At 52.5% G+C, this 19824-nt stretch overlaps 2 protein-coding genes across 2 annotated transcripts; both read right to left on the reverse strand.

The window, feature by feature from the left end:
* Positions 1-208: 208 nt before the first annotated feature.
* Positions 209-4362, reverse strand: IRF2BP1 (interferon regulatory factor 2 binding protein 1). The gene has a single exon (XM_028742107.2). The coding sequence runs from the start codon at positions 4066-4068 to the stop codon at positions 2260-2262; it is 1809 nt and encodes a 602-aa protein (XP_028597940.1). The 5' UTR covers positions 4069-4362; the 3' UTR covers positions 209-2259.
* Positions 4363-13136: 8774 nt separating this feature from the next.
* On the reverse strand, positions 13137-18911 carry MYPOP (Myb related transcription factor, partner of profilin). The gene is made up of 2 exons (XM_028742108.2): positions 18007-18911; positions 13137-14562 (listed from the first exon to the last, which is right to left on the reverse strand). Exons 1-2 carry the CDS (start codon positions 18458-18460, stop codon positions 13892-13894), a joined length of 1125 nt encoding a protein of 374 aa, XP_028597941.2. The 5' UTR covers positions 18461-18911; the 3' UTR covers positions 13137-13891.
* Between the last annotated feature and the right edge of the window lie 913 nt (positions 18912-19824).

A 19824-nucleotide genomic window follows, 5' to 3' on the forward strand; every position in this document is an offset into this window, starting at 1 on the left:
CACTGGCCTATGCCTGGCTTAAACAGTCACCCTTAACCAACTACAGCTCCCAGAATCCTTTGGAAGAAGCCACGACTGCTTAAAGTGGTATGATACTGCTTTAAAGTCTATAGTGCAGAAGGGACCTTTGGATTATTATTTTTTAGCAGAATACGCTGCCAACACAAACACACTACGTGCAATAACCAAGAACGGTGGTAGTAGTAAATGGGAAAAAAAAGATAATCAAGTTTATTGACAGAGACGAGTAAAAGAAATACAAATAAAAAACAAATTTTAACATTCTCTCTTCCCCCTCCCCGCGGTCTTAAATGTGGGAATCCAAACTGCCCCTGTCCTCTCTGCTTCTCTCCCCCCCCCCAATTAAAAAATCATGATTGCAACACAAATACAAGGTTGGCAGAACCATCTGCCCATGAGTCAAACCGATATAAAACCAGTTAGCTTCACTGCACCTGAAGTCATATCCCGGTGGGTGCTGGCCAACCCTCCTATGAAAACTCACTGTAGGACCACCTTTCTATGGAACACAGACCCCCCCCCCCACTCCCCAAATCCCTCCATTCAGAGCTGGTCATAATCTGCTCAGGAGAATACTGCCCAATCTCTGCAATGTTTTAATCTTAGGTGGGGCTAGGAATTAAAATCCAAACAGGGTGTGTGTGTGTCACTCTGTCATTTTGCCGTTTGCCAATTCAGGGATCCCTCCTGAGTGGCCTTTTAAAAAAAAAATGTTCTTTTTTATTTTTGGTGTGCATGCTTAAAATCTTTTGGTATGAAAAAATACCCTCCGCCCTCTCCAGCAACAACAACAAAAATCTACACAAGAGGCACTTCTTCCATTTCCATCTCTCCCGATCACCCCCTAATTTTCTAGGCCACCTCCCCACCCCCTGCCATCCCCCCCAATATATGATTCCCACATTGCTTTCTGCCTCCCGCCTGCCCGCCCTGTTCCTGCCCAGAATGAGACAAGTGTCCAAACTGGCTAGTTACAGAAATCTGGGACTCTATGTAAAACTGCAGAGATTTAGAAACTGTCCTATATACACAATGTCCGGGGAGGAGGGGCACTGGAAGAAACAGATGAGCTGGTGGAGAGACCTGTGGGTGGGATGGGGTGAAAATGGGGCACGTCACCCAGGATTAAAGGACGCCCACAAAGATTTCAGGGTCGCAAGGCTGTTTGGTCCGGGAGCGAGAGGAAGAGCAGGCTATCCACCAGAGGGGAAAGTGTTTCAGTGGAGATCTGTTTTGTGTGTTGGCTGGGACACTTGGACTTCAACAAGCTCATCTTCACACCTATCCAGGCATGGGCTAAAGACCCTGACTTGGGGCTTGATTCTGGAGGGCTCAATGCTGCCTACACGGACTGGCAGTGCCAATCAGGGATTGAAACGTCAACATTCTGCATGCAAAGCAGGTGAGCTACAGCCCTTCCTGAAGGATTGCCCTTCCATGCAATCCATGCCCTCTGTGTTTTACGAACAGCCTATCTCTGAAGACCAAGTCCGGGCCTAATGCTCTCGCCTTCATGCCCGGCTTGTGAATTTCCCAGAAGCCTCTGGTGGACAGCAACAAGGTGCTAGACTAAGTGGACCACTGGCCTGAGAGTCTGGTGGCAATTTCTAGGTGCTCCAGCAATAACCGGGCAGCACAGATTCACTCGTAAGGTGGGAGATGGCGCAGGCGCCCACTAGGCGCATGCCTGGCTCCCATGCTGCCTCCTTAGCCGACAACCACACAGCCACATGCCTGAAAATTGGGTTCAGCCCTTTGCGATGTGGCTGCTCAGAGTCCTGCCTCTCTCCCTGACCCCCCCCCCCCCACAACTGTCCTGATCTCGCACTCGCCTCCTAGCGGCTGGGGAAGTCCCTGGAACACATTAATGACAAGATCCCAACTGCTGTGCGATTTGGCCCACCCCTTTCGAAGACACCCCGATTCTGACGCTGCCATATTCTTTCCCCCTGCCCTCCCGTTTAAAGAGACCCACCCCTCCCCGCAAATCAACACCCACCCCGCCCTTCCCAGACCCTCGTAGTAGGTTACATAGATGTGGCTTCATATATAAGCTTGCTATGGAAATATTATTTAAAAAATAGATTTATGTACAATGATCGCCCCAGTCCACGGCTGGCTGAAGAGGGTGTCAGGCGGGGAATAAGTTACTAATTCCAGTCACTGCCACGGCGGTTGGGAGAGGGTTTCGAAGGGTGCGCAGGCATCCCACGACCCATCGGCCGCCCCCCTCCCTTTTCAGGGATCGCGCTCCTTTTTTACTTTAACGTCTCCGGCTAAGATGGTGGCGATCTCTCCCTGCATGAAGGCCCAGGGGACGTTGGAGCCCACCAGGGGGCATTTCTCGCCGCTGGGGCAATACACCTCTCCCGCGGCTCCTTGGGCTTTAATGAAATCCCGGGAGCAAGGGAAACAGAACTTGTGCCCGGGCACCGAGGGGCACTGGACAAAGTGGGTATCCTCCAGGCGCTCGTGGCAGATGGTGCAACACAGAGGGGCGCTGCTGGCAGCCCCCGAAGAATCGGGGGCACTCTGCGTACCGCTGGGCTCAACTCCCCCGGAAGAGTGGGCCCCGGAGGAAGAGGAGGAGGAGGTGGTGGTCGCTGGACCCGGCTCGCCGTTTCGTGGAACCAGGCGGTGCTGCCCCGAGGCGGCGGGCGACGCCGGGCTGGCGCTGTTTTGTCGGGCAGTGGTGGAGTGGACCGGGTTGGCTTCTTTGGTCCCCAGGGTGTCGGCCACGTTCTTGAGGGCCGTGATGGGCGAGGGGTCGTTCCGCAAGGAGCCTTCGGGCAAGGGCCCCTGGCCGGCCGAGGCGGGCAGGTGGGCCATGCCCGATGGGTACAGGCCGCCCGACCCCTGGGGCAGCCAGTGCTGCCTCTGCTGTTGCTCCTCGCTGGTCAGCTTGCCGGCCAGCTCCCCCTCTGGCTCGGGAGAGGCCTTGCGCCTCCTCATGACAGCCCGCGACGGGGGCACGGCCCTCAGCAACAGGCTGGGCGGCATGGCGCAGTTGCCGTCCAGGAACTGCTGGGGCAGGGCGTCGTGCGCCGGGGCCTCTCGGAAAAAGCGCACGCCTTCGGTGAAGAGTTCTCCGAGGAGGCGCCAGTCTCCGGTGCCATGGCGCTTCTCGTACTCCAGGTACTTGTATCCGGACGAGATGACCTTGCCCGGGTCCTTGAGGCAGTCCTGGAACATCTGCTTGGCCACTCCGAGGACGCCGGCGTAGACACTGCCCGAGCCGCACGGGTACTCTGTGAACAGCTTCATCTCGTACTCATAGCCGGGCCGGGGCGCGGCGTCGAAGGCGAAGATCCTCCCCACCAGCGCGTGGTCCTTCTTGAAGCGCACGTTGAAGGGCGCGCAGCCGTACAGCGCCAGCAGCTGCTCACGCACCGCCTTGGGCTTGCCGTGCCACTCCTCGGCCCGCCCGCGCATGGCCTCGTTCAGCTCGGCCAGGCACTCGGCGTTGCGCTGCTTCTCCTTCTCGTAGTCTGCGTAGGCCGCCCTCGCCGGCTTGGCCAGTTCTCCCAGGATGGGCGACGCCATGGCCAGAGAGGCCGGCCGGCCCCCCAGGCCCGACACGGCGGCCAGCAGGCCTTGGGGGGCTCCCATCAACCCCTGGGGCACCAGGCTGGGCGGCACGGGGCCGATCAGTGCCCTCCTGGCCGTGGGGCTCTGCCGGCTGCCCTCGCCCTCGTCGGAGGCACGTGCCAGGCCGTTGGGCAGGCGGGGGCTGAGGGCGTAGTCGCCGCCTCCTCCTCCTCCGCCGCCCGAAAGGCGTCCCCGCTCATATCTCTCCAGGGCCCCTGCGGCGGCGCCTTCCTTGGCGTGCTTGGAGCCCTGTGGCCCCGGCGATCGCCCTTCTTGCAGGACGTGGTTCCTCTTGAGCTGCCTGGCCGTCTCGATGAGGAACTCGATGCGGTCGGCGCCTTCGAAATTGACGCAGCCGCGGCACACGGCCTCGCTGAAGTCCCAGATCATGGCCCACGGCATCTTGGGCAGGTCGCACAAGTAGCACCATTGTCTGCGGGACGTCTGCACCGAAGACATCTTGGCGCCCCTCTGTCTGGCCGCCGCGCAGCAGACCCGGGATGGCGGCCTTGCCTGCCGGGGGTGGAAAGGGGGGGCAAGGCTGGAGCTGTTGGGTGGGGGGGGGGATCGGGGCCTTGTTTGCACCTGTGCGCGCGAAGTGCAAAGGGGGAGGGCGAGGAGATCCAGTCCGGGAGGAAGAGGAGGAGGAGGGGAAGACGAAGAGAGGGGTGGAAATAAAAAAAAAAGCGGTGGTGGGGAGGGGGGAAATTCCCCTCTCTCGCCTGCCCTCTTACAGGGAGAAACTTACATAACTCCGCTGCAAGGCCTGCTGGGAGATGTAGTTTTGCAGCCCAGCGGGAAGTTTGGGGGCGGAGTGGGGGGGGGAGCGCGCGCAAGGAAGGGATCTGCGGATGAGCCGATGCATCAGCGGGGAAAGAGATCTTTGCAAGCGATGCGCATCGTGCCGACTGTTTAGGGCTGGATCTCTTCCCCGGTGGCCTCCAGGCATTTTAAAACCTCACCCTTTTAAACCATTTTAAAACCTAACCCGTTTTTCCTGGCGTGCGCGTCCGCGCGGTGGAATCCGCTTGCAAGCGCAACAGCTGCGTTTTGTGCAACAAACTTGCCGCAGAAAACCATTGCTGTTATTCGAAGCCAAGATTGAAACAACCTCATATTATTTTCATCTGGTTTATATTGCAATAAAATATCTGTCACTTTGCTAGGTCTTATTTACCGCAAAACAAAAACCCAATGCGACAGTCCCTTGGAATCTTGCCCCTTCTCTTATACAGAACTCTTCTGGATTTTTAGATCGTCCCCATGGTATCCCAGGATCTGAAAGGATTCCAGTTGTGCCATCGACGGGGTCGTTTAAGGTTAGGTTGGCAAGCTTTCAAATCGCACAGAATTCTTCTCCAGGGTGAATTCCAGGGACGTGCCTGCAATCCCCTCCAGCTATAAAGCTGCACAAATACAACCAGCTAAGTACATCCGATTCGTTCCTGGTAATATCTTTAATTGGGTTGCTCTATGGAGAAGCTACGGTCAGCAGCAAGAACAGACACACAATCGATTGAGAAAGCAGCTTTGATTATTCTGCGTGTGCAACTGGTCTGAAGTAGGAAGACTACAGGTCGCATGGAATTCTTTTTCAGGTGGAAAGGCCATAATGATGGAGAGATGCTCACTTGCCACTAGTCCACAGAGCCCCGCGGAGCTGGCACACCTACCCAGATACCCATTGGGGAGATGCGGGGTTGGACTAGATGACCCCGGGGTCCCAACTGTACAATTTTATGTTGAGCTTAGGAGAACCCAGGAGCCTGACTTTTTAATTTTTATATATATAATTTTTATTAGTTTTTTTTTAACATATCATTTTCAACAGTAATTAAACATACTTTTACATCTTATTCAAATTTTTGACTTCCATCAATCCTGTCTGAAAATTTTCCAATGTAGTCTCTTAGTATCCATTTCTTATCTTCCCTATTACATTTCAAACGCATAACCAATATCTCTTATCTTTTTCTACTTTGTAACACTTCGTATATTTCTCCTTACAAAACTTCTTGCAGTCCTACTAGCGTAATTTGTTGATTACAGTTGCTCTTCAAATAATTCATTTACTTCTTCCAACCTTCTGTAAATCTCTGGTCCCGCAGGTTTCGAATCCTTCCTGTCATTTTGTACAATTCTGCATAGTCCAACAGGCGCCTGACTTTTACCTTCACCAGAGTTTGGGAAAAGCCCAATTAATTCTACCTGCCCAAAATTTGGATAATAAAATCCAGCCACATCCATGGCCGTCTGTCCCACCCCGCACCCCACCCCCGCTCCCCTATTTCTCTTCCTACACTGTTTTCCCCCTACCGCTCTTTCATCCCAGGAAAGAGAGTAACGAGGCCCTAAAGGGTTAATTCAGCTTCTAGTGCCCAGGAAGTGGAAACTACGTTTCCCAAGATGCAGTGCGTCTCAGAAGCCCGGATGCTGTTGCGCATTTCCTGGTGGCCCCCCTCCCCGCTTTCCTGTTTCTGCTCCGCGAGTCGCACTCCCTCCTTGTGCGGAGAGGATCATAGGTCCGCTTGAGGGGGGGGGGCGCCAGAGGGGGGTTCCCGACGGACGGAGCAGAAAATAATAAATAATAATAAATTAGAAAGTTCAAAGCTCGCAGCCCAGGAGGAGGGCGTGCGCGTGAGCGGCACCTTGCAAAGCAACAGATGGGCGCGGGTGTGAAATTGGAAATAGGTGCATTGCAGGGGGTTGGGCTAGATGACCCTGGGGTCCCTTTCCAATTCCAACTCTACGATTCTGTAGGATTGCTCCCCGCTAAAAACGAAGATTATGGCCACTGGTCCCGTCACCTCCTGGCAAATAGAAGGGGAAGAAATGGAGGCAGTGAGAGATTTTACTTTCTTGGGCTCCATGATCACTGCAGATGGTGACAGAAGCCGCGAAATCAAAAGACGCCTGCTTCTTGGGAGAAAAGCAATGACAAACCTAGACAGCATCTTAAAAAGCAGAGACATCACCTTGCCAACAAAGGTCCGTATAGTTAAAGCTATGGTTTTCCCAGCAGTGATGTATGGAAGTGAGAGCTGGACCATAAAGAAGGCTGATCGCCGAAGAATGGATGGTTTTGAATTCTGGTGCTGGAGGAGACTCTTGAGAGTCCCATGGACTGCAAGAAGATCAAACCTATCCATTCTGAAGGAAATCAGCCCTGAGTGCTCACTGGAAGGACAGATCCTGAAGCTGAGGCAGGCTCCAATACTCTGGCCACCTCATGAGAAGAGAAGACTCCCTGGAAAAGACCCTGATGTTGGGAAAGATGGAGGGCACAAGGAGAAGGGGACGACAGAGGACGAGATGGTTGGATGGTGTTCTCGAAGCTACCAGCATGAGTTTGACCAAACTGCGGGAAGCAGTGGAGGACAGGAGTGCCTGGCGTGCTCTGGTCCATGGGGTCACGAAGAGTCGGACACAACTAAACAACAAATGGATTGTAAAAGCTGCAAATAATAAATTATGCACAACACAGGCAGGCTCTCCTCATATGTAAGCTCAGCAAACCCACACAGTGAGGTGGAATTTTGAAACGCCAAACGCCTTGGGGGAGAAATGAAAAGGGATGCTTGTCTATTCCAATCTAGACAGTGTCCCCAGTATGGAGAAATGCTCGAAAGTATATTTCAGGAAGCTATGGGATCCTTCACACTTTAAAAAGGATGATGGGAAATTCAGTGCAGGATTAAACCGTCTGGAGGCACCTTGAAAGTCGAGAGTGGATTTCATGCTCTTTATTCAGCTCATAGTGGTGAGGAGGAATGGAAGTTCCCCCAGAATGTCTGCTTTATATACGTTATATACAAAGTGGGCCCATGTGATTGGCTAATTCCGGGATTCACCTGTAGGCCAATCAGGTTGCGGATTCACTTCCACCTGGAGCTGGATTGGGTGGCTCCTGTGGACTAATCAGACTGCTGCATCCTGAATCCTATTGTTCTAGGACTCAGCTGTCTGCCAGCTCCATCTGGTATGCAGGCTGAGACCCTACATGCCCACAGACTGTCTTGCCAGAGTGGTGCATGCTCTGGTTATCTCCCGCTTGGACTACTGCAATGCGCTCTATGTGGGGCTACATTTGAAGATGACCTGGAAACTACAACTAATCCAGAATGCGGCAGCTAGACTGGTGACTGGGAGCGGACACCGACACCATATAACACCAGACTTGAAAGACCTACATTGGCTCCCAGTACATTTCCAAGCACAATTCAAAGTGTTGGTGCTGACCTTTAAAGCCCTAAACAGCCTTGGTCCAGTATATCTGAAGGAGCGTCTCCACCCCCATTGTCCAGGTCCAGCACCGAGGGCCTTCTGGCGGTTCCCTCACTGAGAGAAGCCAAGTTACAGGGACCCAGGCATAGGGCCTTCTCGGTAGTAGCACCCGCCCTTTGGAACGCCCTCCCACCAGATGTCAAAGAGAAAAATAACTACCAAACTTTTAGAAGACATTTGAAGGCAGCCCTGTTTAGGGAAGCTTTTAATGTTTAATAGGTTATTGTATTTTAGTGTTTTATTGGAAGCCGCCCAGAGTGGCTGAGGAAACCCAGCCAGAAGGGCGGGGTATAAACAATAAATTATTATTATTATCTGTGGTAATTTGGGAGCGCTGGGCGGATATTTGCACACTGGCGCCGCATCTGCTAAAGACGGCCCTGCTGTCAGGGGTCTTTTAGCTTTACCTTGGGGGGGGGTGTTATAGTTTTTCTTTGCTACTATATTATGTATTTTTATGTTGCAAACCGTCCTGTGATCCTCAGATGAAGGGTTTAGAAATTTAATAAATATATTAACAAAAAAGAAAAAAGAATTAATTGAAGACAACATTTCAGCCTTTGCCAACCTGTTGCCATCTAGAAGTTTTGGACTACAATTCCCATCAGCCAGTACACTTGATGGGAGTTGTAGTCCTAAACATTCAGAGGGCACCAGGTTGGGGAATGCTGTGCCAGGCAAAAAAAAATATGACTGTTTCTGTCTAATGATGCTTCCCTAGAGCTTTTACTGCCTGCCCATTACTCTTATTATCTTATTTTTCAGTTGGTTTGCGTATCTAAGTTCTGTTGTGGGAAACTTTTGTTTTTATTTAATTTTTTAAATTATAGGCTGGCATATAATTGGGGAGCTGCAGGTCAATGATGAATTATTATTATTATTATTATTATTATTATTATTATTATTATTAAACTGATAGGGGCAGGCATGTTGAAATTACCAAGTGCAGAATTCACTAGGAGTGTCCCTCTCCAATTCTTACTTTGAAGCCAGTGTTTTGTGCAAGTAATTCCTACCGTAACTCAACTTCAACATGTTTAACTGAAACAGCTGCACACTTGCTTGCTTGTCTCCAGTTTCCTCTCTTTCCTCTGTTTTCCCTGTTCTAAATTTCAGATTGTAGGCTCCTCTGGGGCAGAGACCTGCCCTCTTGGACTCTGTAAATCACTATGCCCTTTGATGAGGCCCCAGTGGTTTTCAGGTCCCAGTGGTTATTTTTTCTGAGGAATTGCAAAATATGGTCTGAAGCTCAACATCAAAAAAACGAAGATCATGGCCACTGGTCCCATTACCTCCTGGCAAATAGAAGGGGAAGAAATGGAGGCAGTGAGAGATTTTACTTTCTTGGGCTCCGTGATCACTGCAGATGGTGACAGCAGTCACGAAATTAAAAGACACCTGCTTCTTGGGAGAAAAGCAATGACAAACCTAGACAGCATCTTAAAAAGCAGAGACATCACCTGGCCGACAAAGGTCTGTATAGTTCAAGCTATGGTTTTCCCAGTAGTGATGTATGGAAGTGAGAGCTGGACCATAAAGAAGGCTGAATGCCGAATAATTGATGCTTTTGAATTTTGGTGCTGGAGGAGACTCTTGAGAGTCCCATGGACTGCAAGAAGATCAAACGTATCCATTCTTCAGGAAATCAGCCCTGAGTGCTCACTGGAAGGACAGATCCTGAAGCTGAGGCTCCAAGACTTTGGCCACCTCATGAGAAGAGAAGACTCCCTGGAAAAGACCCTGATGTTGGGAAAGATGGAGGGCACAAGGAGAAGGGGACGACAGAGGATGAGATGGTTGGATGGTGTTCTCGAAGCCACAAACATGAGTCTGACCAAACTGGGAGGCAGTGGAAGACAGGAGTGCCTGGTATGCTCTGGTCCATGGGGTCACGAAGAGTCGGACACGACTAAACAACTAAACAACAACAATCCTAGAGAAAGGAGCTGACAACATGGCCTTGCTATGTGACTTTCTGTGTTACCCTGTAAAAGAGATTTTTTGGGTGTGAGGGAGTGGGACAGGAAGCAAAATGGACTCAGATTGCCTGTTGCTGTGCGTTAGTATCAATATCCGGAGGAAAGGTGTTCACACAAACACACATGCAAGTTGTCTATGCGCCTTCCGTGGGGAGAGTGTTTCCTGTGAACGGCAGCGACTGTCTTTGTAAATGGACAGCCAACCTAACAGATGTGGAGGCTAAAGAACGAGAAGCATGTTTTTGACCACCAGGCATCTCTCTGCCGGTCGAGTGAAGAGTTCTGTGTGACTCAGAAGCTTGCAGATTTCCACACCAGCCCCAATGAGTGTGCATTATACTTAAAACCTGGCCAATAAAAGGAAGAGAAAACGTCACGTGGGTCAGTGGATGGAAAGCTGAACGTGCATTTGACAGGCCAGAATTGGGTCACGTCCACGTCGTCCGTTTAAAGCACCTGGTTTCACCCAAAGAATTCTGGGAGTTGTAGTTCCACCCCACCCAGCCACAGCTCCTGGCCCCCTTAATAAACTACAGTTCCCAGGATTCTCTGGAGGAGCAACCAGGGTGACTCTGCGACTTTGTCCGGTAAACCTCATCTCTCATACCTGCCAAGTGTCCTGGAAGAAACAGGACACCCCGTTTCCCCCCGTGCGAAATCGCACCGGTCATTTTGGGTGCCTTGATCTTGCACACTCTTGTGCTGTGCTCTCACCCCCAAAAAAGCGTTTTCAGGGCGAGATCGCAGTGCAGGTCATGTGACTTGCCTGGGAGCCCGTCCCGGAAGATGCGTATCTGGGTTTTTTATGTGAAAAAGTTGGGTCTGCATCTGGGCCAGTCTAAAACCAGAGGTTTCTACTCTCCCACATCTGTCCCAACTTCTGTTCAGTGAGACCGAGAGCTCAAGGACTGTTTCCAATAGAGGCCAAAACCAGAAGGTCTTGGGGCCTGGTCTGACATGTTGTGAACTGCCCTGAGATATATGAATGGCGGATTATAGATTTTGATGATGATGGTAATAATAATAATAATAATAATAATAATAATAATAATAATAATAATAATAATAATAATATCATTTGGTAGAGCACACACTCTTAAGGGCCATGAACAACCATAGTTTAGAAGTCCCGGGCCCCAAGGAAGTCAGATTATCCTCCACCAGGGCCAGGGCCTTTTCAGTGATGTCTCCAACCTGGTGGAATGCTCTGTCGCATGAGACTAGGGCCCTTCAGGATTGAACTTCCTTCCGCAGAGCCTGTAAGACAGAGCTATTCCGCCTCGCCTTTAATTTGAATCCAGCCTGATCTTTTATTTCTCTTCCCTTCCCCCCCCTCCCCTTTTATGAAGATCACCCTCTCCGAGACCCCACAGCTAATTCTCCCCTGACCTCCTCGCTGGTACAAGTAGGACCAATTCAGCCAGCTAGCCCTGGGGATTATCTAACACTTATTTCCCCTAAATTGATTTTTGAATTTTATTGTTACTCATGTTTTTATACTGTATTTTATGCTGCTTTTATAATTGTTTTAAATTTGTTTGCCACCCTGAGCCTGGTTTTTGAACCGGGAAGGGCGGAGTATAAATAAAAATTATTATTATTATTATTATTATTATTATTATTATTATTATTATTCTCAGTCATAGGTTCAAGCCCATGGTGGGCAAAGGATTCCTGCATTGCAGGGGGGTGGACTAGCTGAATCTTAGGGTCCCTTCCAAATCTATGTGGCTGGGGTGGTGCTGGGAGGGTGCTCAGCCTGGGGAGAGCCCCAGGGTCTGCATTTGGCTTGTGATGTAGTAGTTCTCCCACCCCTGGGGTGATTATGACAAAAGGACCCGACATCCACAGAGTGAAGAGAACAGCATATAACATCGTTTGCATTGTGTGTGCGCGCGCAAGTGCTTTCTAAAATATTAAGGTCGCTATTTTGTCCCCTAAATATCTCCATGGTGCCTAGGGAACAACTTGCACCTTAATATCAGCAAGACAAAGGAGATGGTGTTGGACTTTCGGAGGAAGAGAGGAGAACTAGCCCCGCTGTACATCGGGGAGGGCTGTGTGGAGAGAGTCTCTTCCTTTAAATTCCTAGGAGTTTATCTCAGTGAAGACCTTACCTGGAAAATAAAAACAGTGGTACTTCAGGTTAAGTACTTAATTTGTTCCGGAGGGCCGTTCTGAACCTGAAACTGTTCTTAACCTGAAGCACCACTTTAGCTAATGGGGCCTCCTGCTGCCGCCGTGTCGCCGGAGAACGATTTCTGTTCTTACCCCGAAGCAAAGTTCTTAACCTGAAGCACTATTTCTGGGTTAGCCGAGTCTGTAACCTGAAGTGTATGTAACCTGAAGCATATGTAACCTGAGGTACCACTGTACAACCCAGGTGGTTAAGAAAGCCCAACAGAGACTCCATCTCCTCAGAGTATTGCGGAAGAACGAAGTCAATCAACATTTGATGATCTCCTTCTACCAGTCAAAAATAGAAAGTGTCCTTTCATACTGCATCACGGTGTGGGACGCTGTTTTGACATCAACTGATAGGAAGTGCCTACAGAGGGTGCTGTATTCACCACAAGATATTATGGGCTGTCCCGTGAATCTGCTGGATGAAATAGTGGGAGAACGTTGCCTCAGGAGGGTGAGGAAAATTCACACCCTGGCCAGCACTTTCTTGATCTCCTGCCCTCGGGCAGAAGATATAGAAGCAGGATTAGTCGCACCAACAGGGTAAAGAACGGCTTCTATCCGTGGGCTGTTAGGCTGCTGAATGAAAAGATAACAACAGGGCAACTGACTTTCGGGTTTGGTGGGTGTGCGTCAGTAAACGAGGGGAATTAAGACTAAGAGAGCTGAGTGGGGGGTACTCGTGTAATCTCACTGTACAGTGGTACCTCGGGTTAAGTACTTAATTCGTTCCGGGGGTCCGTACCTAACCCGAAACTGTTCTTAACCTGAAGCACCACTTTAGCTAATGGGGCCTCCCTCTGCCGCCGCGCGATTTCTGTTCTCATCCTGAAGCAAAGTTCTTGACCTGAAGCACTATTTCTGGGTTAGCAGAGTCTGTAACCTGAATCGTATGTAACCTGAAGCGTACGTAACCCGAGGTACCACTGTATACAAGTTGTACAAGTGACAATAAAGCATTTCAATTTCAATTAAATTGGTGAGAATGAAGTCCCCTTTTCCTTGCATAAAGCTCTGCCCCAGAACTCATCTCCGCCCCCCTCCCCACACACCGTCACCGTTTCACGAACACAAGGGAGCTGTAGTACGAAAATAGTTTATTGAGCTTCCGTAGGGGACGGGGCAGAGCAAAGGGAATGGGCGGAATGGCTTCAACTTATGCCGGAATGGCCGAGAGCTGCTTTTGGGCAACCTTGCCCCTGCCCCTCCACGTTGGGGCTTTTCGGTCTTTTGGCATTTCAGGCGCTGGGAAGGGCTTCGAAGAGAGGGAAGTTGGTCTTTGTGGGACAGGGAGGCGGCAAAAACCCTCCCCATCCAAGAATGTCTTAATGCAAAAAGCAATTGGGACTGGGTGAGTTGGGGGGGGGGAGAGACACTGCCAAAGCTGGGGAGCTGGCAGAGGGTTGGGTTTTGGGGGGGGGGGGACGGTCTGTCCGATTTCCCCTTTTCTGGTTGGCTTTCCATCCTGGGTTTCAGGCGCCCGCAAAAAAATGCACGAGCCAGCAGCTGTGCGTTGCTGCTTGCAAGGACTTTGGCAAACACTCCTGGCCCCACTGCCTCATGTGGGGCTGCAAAAACCGGGTGGCGAGGGGCGTTTCTTGAGCATTGACAGGCTACCCGGCGTGGCCTGGGGGTGCGGGTGGTGGAGACCCCTTGCAACCAACACCACAGGGCCTGGGGGTGAGTCTGGACTGTGTTTTGCAAAGGAAGGAACAACCTTTGGAGATCCCTTTGGGGCAGAGCGTCGAGAGAAGTCGTTCTTCTCGCTGGGCATCTGCCCCATGTGTCTCCCCCCACCATAGGGGGCAGCGTCATCACCAGGTCCTTGGCAGCGCTCACAAGTTCTTCCAGCGCCCCCTGCGTTTCCGCGTGGGGATCCCTTTCCTCCGCTTCTGGGGCGCAGGGGACGGCCCGCTTTTGGCTGCCGGCTGGCCTTCCTCGGGCACAGGAACCCTCTCGTCCTCTCTCCTCTCCGGGGACGGCTCCTCCTTGGTGGCGAAGGTGCCCCTGGGCGGCGGGGTCTCCGAGGAAGGGGCTGGCGGCGCGGGGCTCGGGCTCTCCCCCTGCGGGGGCAGCAGGCCGTTCGCCTGGGCAGGAAGGAGGGGCAGCAAAGCCGCCACCACGTCAGTGAGCCTCTCCAGGCCTTGCCGCAGGGTGTAGGTCAGCTCGCGGACGGCCTCAGCCGTCTCCCGCTGGGCCTGCAAGAAGTCCAGAGGGGGCTCGGCGGGCAGGTCGAGGCGGGTGCGCCGGCGCCGCAGGGGTGGCGAGGCAGAGGGGCACGGGGTGCTGCCCAGCGGCTCCGTGGGAGAGTGCTCCGGGTGCGGCCTGCAGCCTAAGCTGGCCGGAGAAGGCGCCATTTGGATGATCTGCAGTGAGGCGGGCTGGGCTGAAGGGGGCGCCGGCGAGTCGCGTTCCTTGGGCCTCAGTAGACCCCCGTTCAGGGTGCAACAGGAAGTCCGTGCAGAAGTCTCTGGGCTGCAGGAGAGGTTGCCCCTGGCTGGCATATCTGCAGTGGGGGAGGGAAGCAGGAGATTGACAATGCTGGCACCCGGAATAATAATAATCATCATCATCATCATCATCATCATCATCATCATCATCATCTTATTATTTATACCCCGCCCATCTGGCTGGGTTTCCCCAGCCACTCTGGGCGGCTTCCAACAAAACACTAAAATACAATAACCTATTAAACATTAAAAGCTTCCCTAAACAGGGCTGCCTTCAGATGTCTTCTAAAAGTCTGGCAGTTGTTGTTCTCTTTGAAATCTGACAGGAGGGTGTTCCACAGGGCGGGTGCCACTACCGAGAAGGCCCTCTGCCTGGTTCCCTGTAACTTGGCTTCTCGCAGCGAGGGAACCGCCAGAAGGCCCTCGGAGCTGGACCTCAGTGTACGGGTAGAACGATGGAGGTGGAGACGCTCCTTCAGGTATACTGGGCCTTTGAGGCCGTTTAGGGCTTTAAAGGTCAGCACCAACACTTTGAATTGTGCTCAGAAACGTACAGGGAGCCAATGCAGATCTCTCAGCACCAGTGTTATGTGGTCCCGGCGGCCTCTCCCAGTCACCAGTCTAGCTGCCGCATTCTGGATTAGTTGTAGTTTCCGGGTCACCTTCAAAGGTAGACCCACATAGAGCACAAGCGAGAGATAACCAGAGGAAACGAGAGGAAACTCCTTTTCCTAGGCAGTGTTAGAAATTCAGCTATATAACCTAGGCACCATGTGGTCCCTGAACTCTAGGTTACAGTCGCCACAACGTCAGTTTACCAGTGGGTCAGACTGGATGACCCTTGGGCCCCTTAAAGGTAAAAGGACCCCTGATCATTAGGTCAAGTCGTGACCGACTCTGGGGTTGCGACGCTCATTTCGCTTTATTGGCCGAGGGAGCCGGCGTACAGCTTCCGGGTCATGTGGCCAGCATGACTAAGCCGCTTCTGGCAAACCAGAGCAGCGCACAGAAACGCCGTTTACCTTCCCGCCAGAGTGGTACCTATTTATCTACTTGCACTTTGACGTGCTTTTGAACTGCTAGGTTGGCAGGAGCAGGGACCAAGCAACGGGAGCTCACCCCGTCGCGGGGATTTGAACCGCCCATCTTCTGATCCGCAGGTCCTAGGCTCTGTGGTTTAACCCACAGCGCCACCCGCATCCCTTACAGTTCTACAATTCCACGATCTCAACTACCTTACTTGACTGTGGCTTGCTCTCGTGACAATTCACACGTATGCAAGGAGAAAGACAGGAAGGGGAAGGTATTCACTAGGGAGCAAGGCAGAGGTTTTTAAACTGTGGCCGCCAATCTATTGGCCAGAAACCACCATGTGGTCGTCATTAGACCCGCGGCAGTAGCAAAACGCGCCTGGGGAATTTCAAACACAGTTCTTGGGGCTGGCTATTCCCCCATCAGCAAGCTGCTGTTTTGCTCCAGCCAGCCCTTTCTGGGCCAGCTGTGCGTGGGCAGAGAGAGCATGTGGCCAGCAGCCCTTTGCGGTCCTTACATCTTTGGGCACAGACCTGAATTCTAACTCCGCGTTCTGAAAGATCTCTCTGCCTGCAGGATCTAGCTCCTCAGGGGAAAGGCAGGGCTAAAGCCCCTTTTCCCCACAGGCTAGCTTTCTGGGTGCAAGCTCCCTTCCGCATGGCGGAGCATTCAGGCACCCAGAAAGCTGCCAAGCCCCTGCAGGGCTGTGCTGGGTGCTAGTTCTGCCGCTGTGTTGCAAATGACTCTTTCTCTCCTGCCTCCACACCTTTCTCGGCAGCCTCAAGGTTACAACCGGGGAACGAGTTATGTAGGCATGGAGTTGGCAGCCGCAACTGGCCTCTAGCCCACCTGAGAGTGGGCACGGGCGTTTTCTCTCGGCACTTGTGCCTTGCGTCGAAAGGAGCCGTGGCAGTCGGGAGCCAAGCGTGGACTTGGATCACAGCAATAACCCAGCTTCATCCTGCTGTTTGCCTCTCCTGACCTCAAAGCACTTTGCGAGATTGGAGGCCAAGACGGTGACCTGGGGCTGAGGAAAATGCGCTCTGCACATGCACAGAGACACCTGTTTCCTGGACACTGGCTCGCATATGCCCAAACTGATTCCCAGCGTTGGAAGAAGGTTGCAGAGATAAACCACTGGCACGCCGGACGAAGCCAGGAAGCGCCAGGGAATTCCTCCATCATGGATGTGGAGCTAAAATTGTGGGGAAACCCCTCTTTCTCCCCCCTCCCCACTTTCCTCCGTCCTTCAAACCTGGAGCAGGAATTTCCCAAAGGAAAGAGAAAAGAATGTCTCTTAGGGTCATGGGTTCGAGAAAAAGATTCCTGCAAGGGTTGGACTAGATGACCCTTATGTTTCCTTACAACGCGACAATTCTGTTATTCTGTGTCTCAGTTGTATCCCTGGCCCTACTGATTTGGGGGAGACTTGAAAGGAGATTTCAGGTCAGGGGGGCGTCGAGCGCAGGACTGCCTCCCTCACCAGCAGAGTCATATTTGCTTGCCATCCTGCTTCCCCTATTCTGTGCGCTTATCATGCCAATATAACTCCCTGCCATGAATTTGAGCTTCGGCTCTGGAATCCAAAGCGTGGGTGGCGATGCGGAGATTAAAATAGCATCCCTTCGAGGCCCAAACCCTCAAATCCCTATTGGATGCCTGTCGCTCCATTCTCGAAGCAATTAGTTTCTGAGCATGTGCAGAGTGCCTTTCCTCCGCCATTTGGAGTCGCATTTGGAACTTACGAGGTTAGATTGGCGCCGGCACAGCATGCATTTAAAACCCATAGCTCCGCCCCTGTACACCAAGAATCCTGGGAATTGTAGTTTTTTATAAAGGCGCTGGGAATTTTAGTTCTGTGGGTGATAGGAGATAGGGCCGTGAGCTTCTTCTCTCTTTCTTGCCCTTCCCTGCCCAACCCCAATGGCAAAGGCATTGGCCTGTTGAGTGCCTCTTTCTTAAAAACCAGAAGTGCTGCAAATCGAAGCGAACTGACACCCTTCCCCACCCCCAATCTGAAATCGCCCCCCACCATCACTTCACACACCCCTAGACCCATGGGGGCATCTGTGAAATGGAGGTGAAATCCTTAGTCCAGACTCAAGCTCAGGCAAACACAGACCACTGAATACATAACATAATCTGCTTGCCGCTATCCGAGAGTAAGGCACTCTGCACATGCTCAGAGGCGCGCACACACACAACTTCACATTGTGCCTCGAATCAAGCCCTTCTCAGTCCTCCAGCGCCTCGTCGGTTTAGAAACCAGCTCCTGGCGGCGGCATGTGGAGTTTTCATTTTTTTACCCCACGCTGTCAGCGTGCCAACCCACATGTGGCAAGCCTCGGGCCCTTACATTCTGCCAATCTGTCCTTCCCAACGCCTTGGCAGAGCCGGGCCCTGGAGGGCACCTGCTTCGGCTGCCGGCACCTGCCCGCCGGAGGGATGGGGTGCCCGCGGGGACTCACCTGCGCCATGCTCAGCCGCCAGCCGGTAACTGGGGGTGGCGAACCCCGTCGTGTTCTGCAAGGCGCCGGGTTCCACCCCGCCCGCCCCCATCACCACGCCAGGCCCCAGGATGGCGAAGATGGTCTCTTCCTCGGCCGAGAAGCTCTCGTCGCAGGCGCTGCCGGCCCCCTGCGTGGAGTGGGGCACCCTCGCCAGCTTCTCCTTGGTGCGGCGCTTGAAGTCATTCCAGCGCTTCTGCACCTCCTGCCCGGTCCGCTTCCAGCTGGTGATGCTGTTGATCTTGGCGGCGATGCCCTCCCACACCCTCCGCCGCTCGGCCACCGTCACCCGCCGGCTCTGGGTGCCGTACAGCTTGGCGTAGTTGGCACGGACCTCCTGGATCAGGATCTGGTTCTCCTCGTAGGAGAAGCGGGGCTTGCGGAGGCGGGTGATCTCCTCGCTCTCGCCAGACATCCCGGTGCCCTTCTGCTGCTGCTGCTGCCAACCGTTCCGGTGCCCCTTCCCACTGCCGGGCTCCTTCAAGCTCTGGGGAGCGGTTCTCTCGGGGTGCCGGTGCCCAGTTGGCACCGCTGCATGGGCACCCTAGCCAGGGCGGGTGCTGGTGGTCCTGTCAGAGAAGGAGAGAGAGAGAGAGAGATGATTGGCATCGCCCAGCAAATGCACTGGGCTGGCACCTTGCAAGTTTTGGGTGGGTGGGTGCCACAGCGCCACGCTGGCTGCCCAGCAGCTCTGCTTTTCGCAGGGGGGTCCCTCTGCCACAGGACCCCCCCCCAAGCCTCCCCAGCTGGGAAGGGGGTGTCTGGGGAGGGCTCCTCCTGAAGGGGGGTCTCCTCTCCCGCTCAGCTGCTGCTTTGCTGCATTGAAATGCCTCCCCCGCTCCTCCCTCCCAGTTCCTCCTCCTCCTCCTGGTGCTGCTGCTGCTACCGGGCATGCGCCTGGCTTCGCCGCACTCCCAGCAGGCCAAGGGGCGGCCTGGATGGTTGCCCCGGGCAACCGAAGCCTGTCGCTCGCTCTTCTCGCAGGGCCTGGCAGAGCGGGGAGCAGGAGCGCCCCAAAGGCTTCTGGGAAATCAGAAGCAATTGCCCCCCCTCCCCTCCCCATGTTACCCCTAAACATTTTGTGAATCATTGTAGTTTTGTCCATATACACTGTATTTATTTCCCCCGATTTGAACTGTAAAATGGTGATTTTCTGGAGTCAAAATAAGAGAACGCCTAAACATATATTTTTTAAGAATATGTCTGTGTGAGTGTGTGTATATATATATATATATATGGGGGGGGGTGCAATTGCTGTATATGTGTATTCATAGCTGTCAACTTTTCCCTTTTCTTGCGAGGAATCCTATTTGAAATAAGGGAATTCCCCTTAAAAAAGGGGGAAAGTTGACAGCTATGATCTATACATATACAGCAATTGCACCCCCCCACACGTATACATATACATATAGAGAGAGAGAGAGAGAGAGAGAGTGCTTTTTTGTTTAAAAAAAATGTTTAGGGGTACTCTCCTTTTGACTCAAGAAAATCACCATTTTATAGTTCAAATCGGGGGAAATAAATACAGGAAATGGACAAATGGACAAAGATTCACAAAATGTTTAGGGGTATGCGTACCCCTGTGTTCCCCCAGAAAAAAAGCACTGCATACACACACACACACACACACACACACACACACACACACACACACACCGTATATATAATTAGAATGTATTTCTCTGAATGCCTAGCACCTGAGACTGGGGGAGAGGCGAGCAATAAAGGGCATCCCTGATTTCAAAGTTAACCCTTATCCCGACCCCAAAATTACACACA

Source organism: Podarcis muralis, chromosome 7 (genome assembly GCF_964188315.1).
Source record: "Podarcis muralis chromosome 7, rPodMur119.hap1.1, whole genome shotgun sequence".
NCBI lineage: Eukaryota > Metazoa > Chordata > Lepidosauria > Squamata > Lacertidae > Podarcis > Podarcis muralis.

Bases quoted from the DNA above. Each gene is read 5' to 3' on its own strand.
- IRF2BP1 (XM_028742107.2), bottom strand. From the start codon at position 4,068: ATGTCTTCGGTGCAGACGTCCCGCAGACAATGGTGCTACTTGTGCGAC.
- MYPOP (XM_028742108.2), bottom strand. From the start codon at position 18,460: ATGTCTGGCGAGAGCGAGGAGATCACCCGCCTCCGCAAGCCCCGCTTC. The intron at 14,563-18,006 runs GTGAGTCCCCGC...CCCCCACTGCAG, and splicing joins GGCGGCTGAGCATGGCGCAG to ATATGCCAGCCAGGGGCAAC.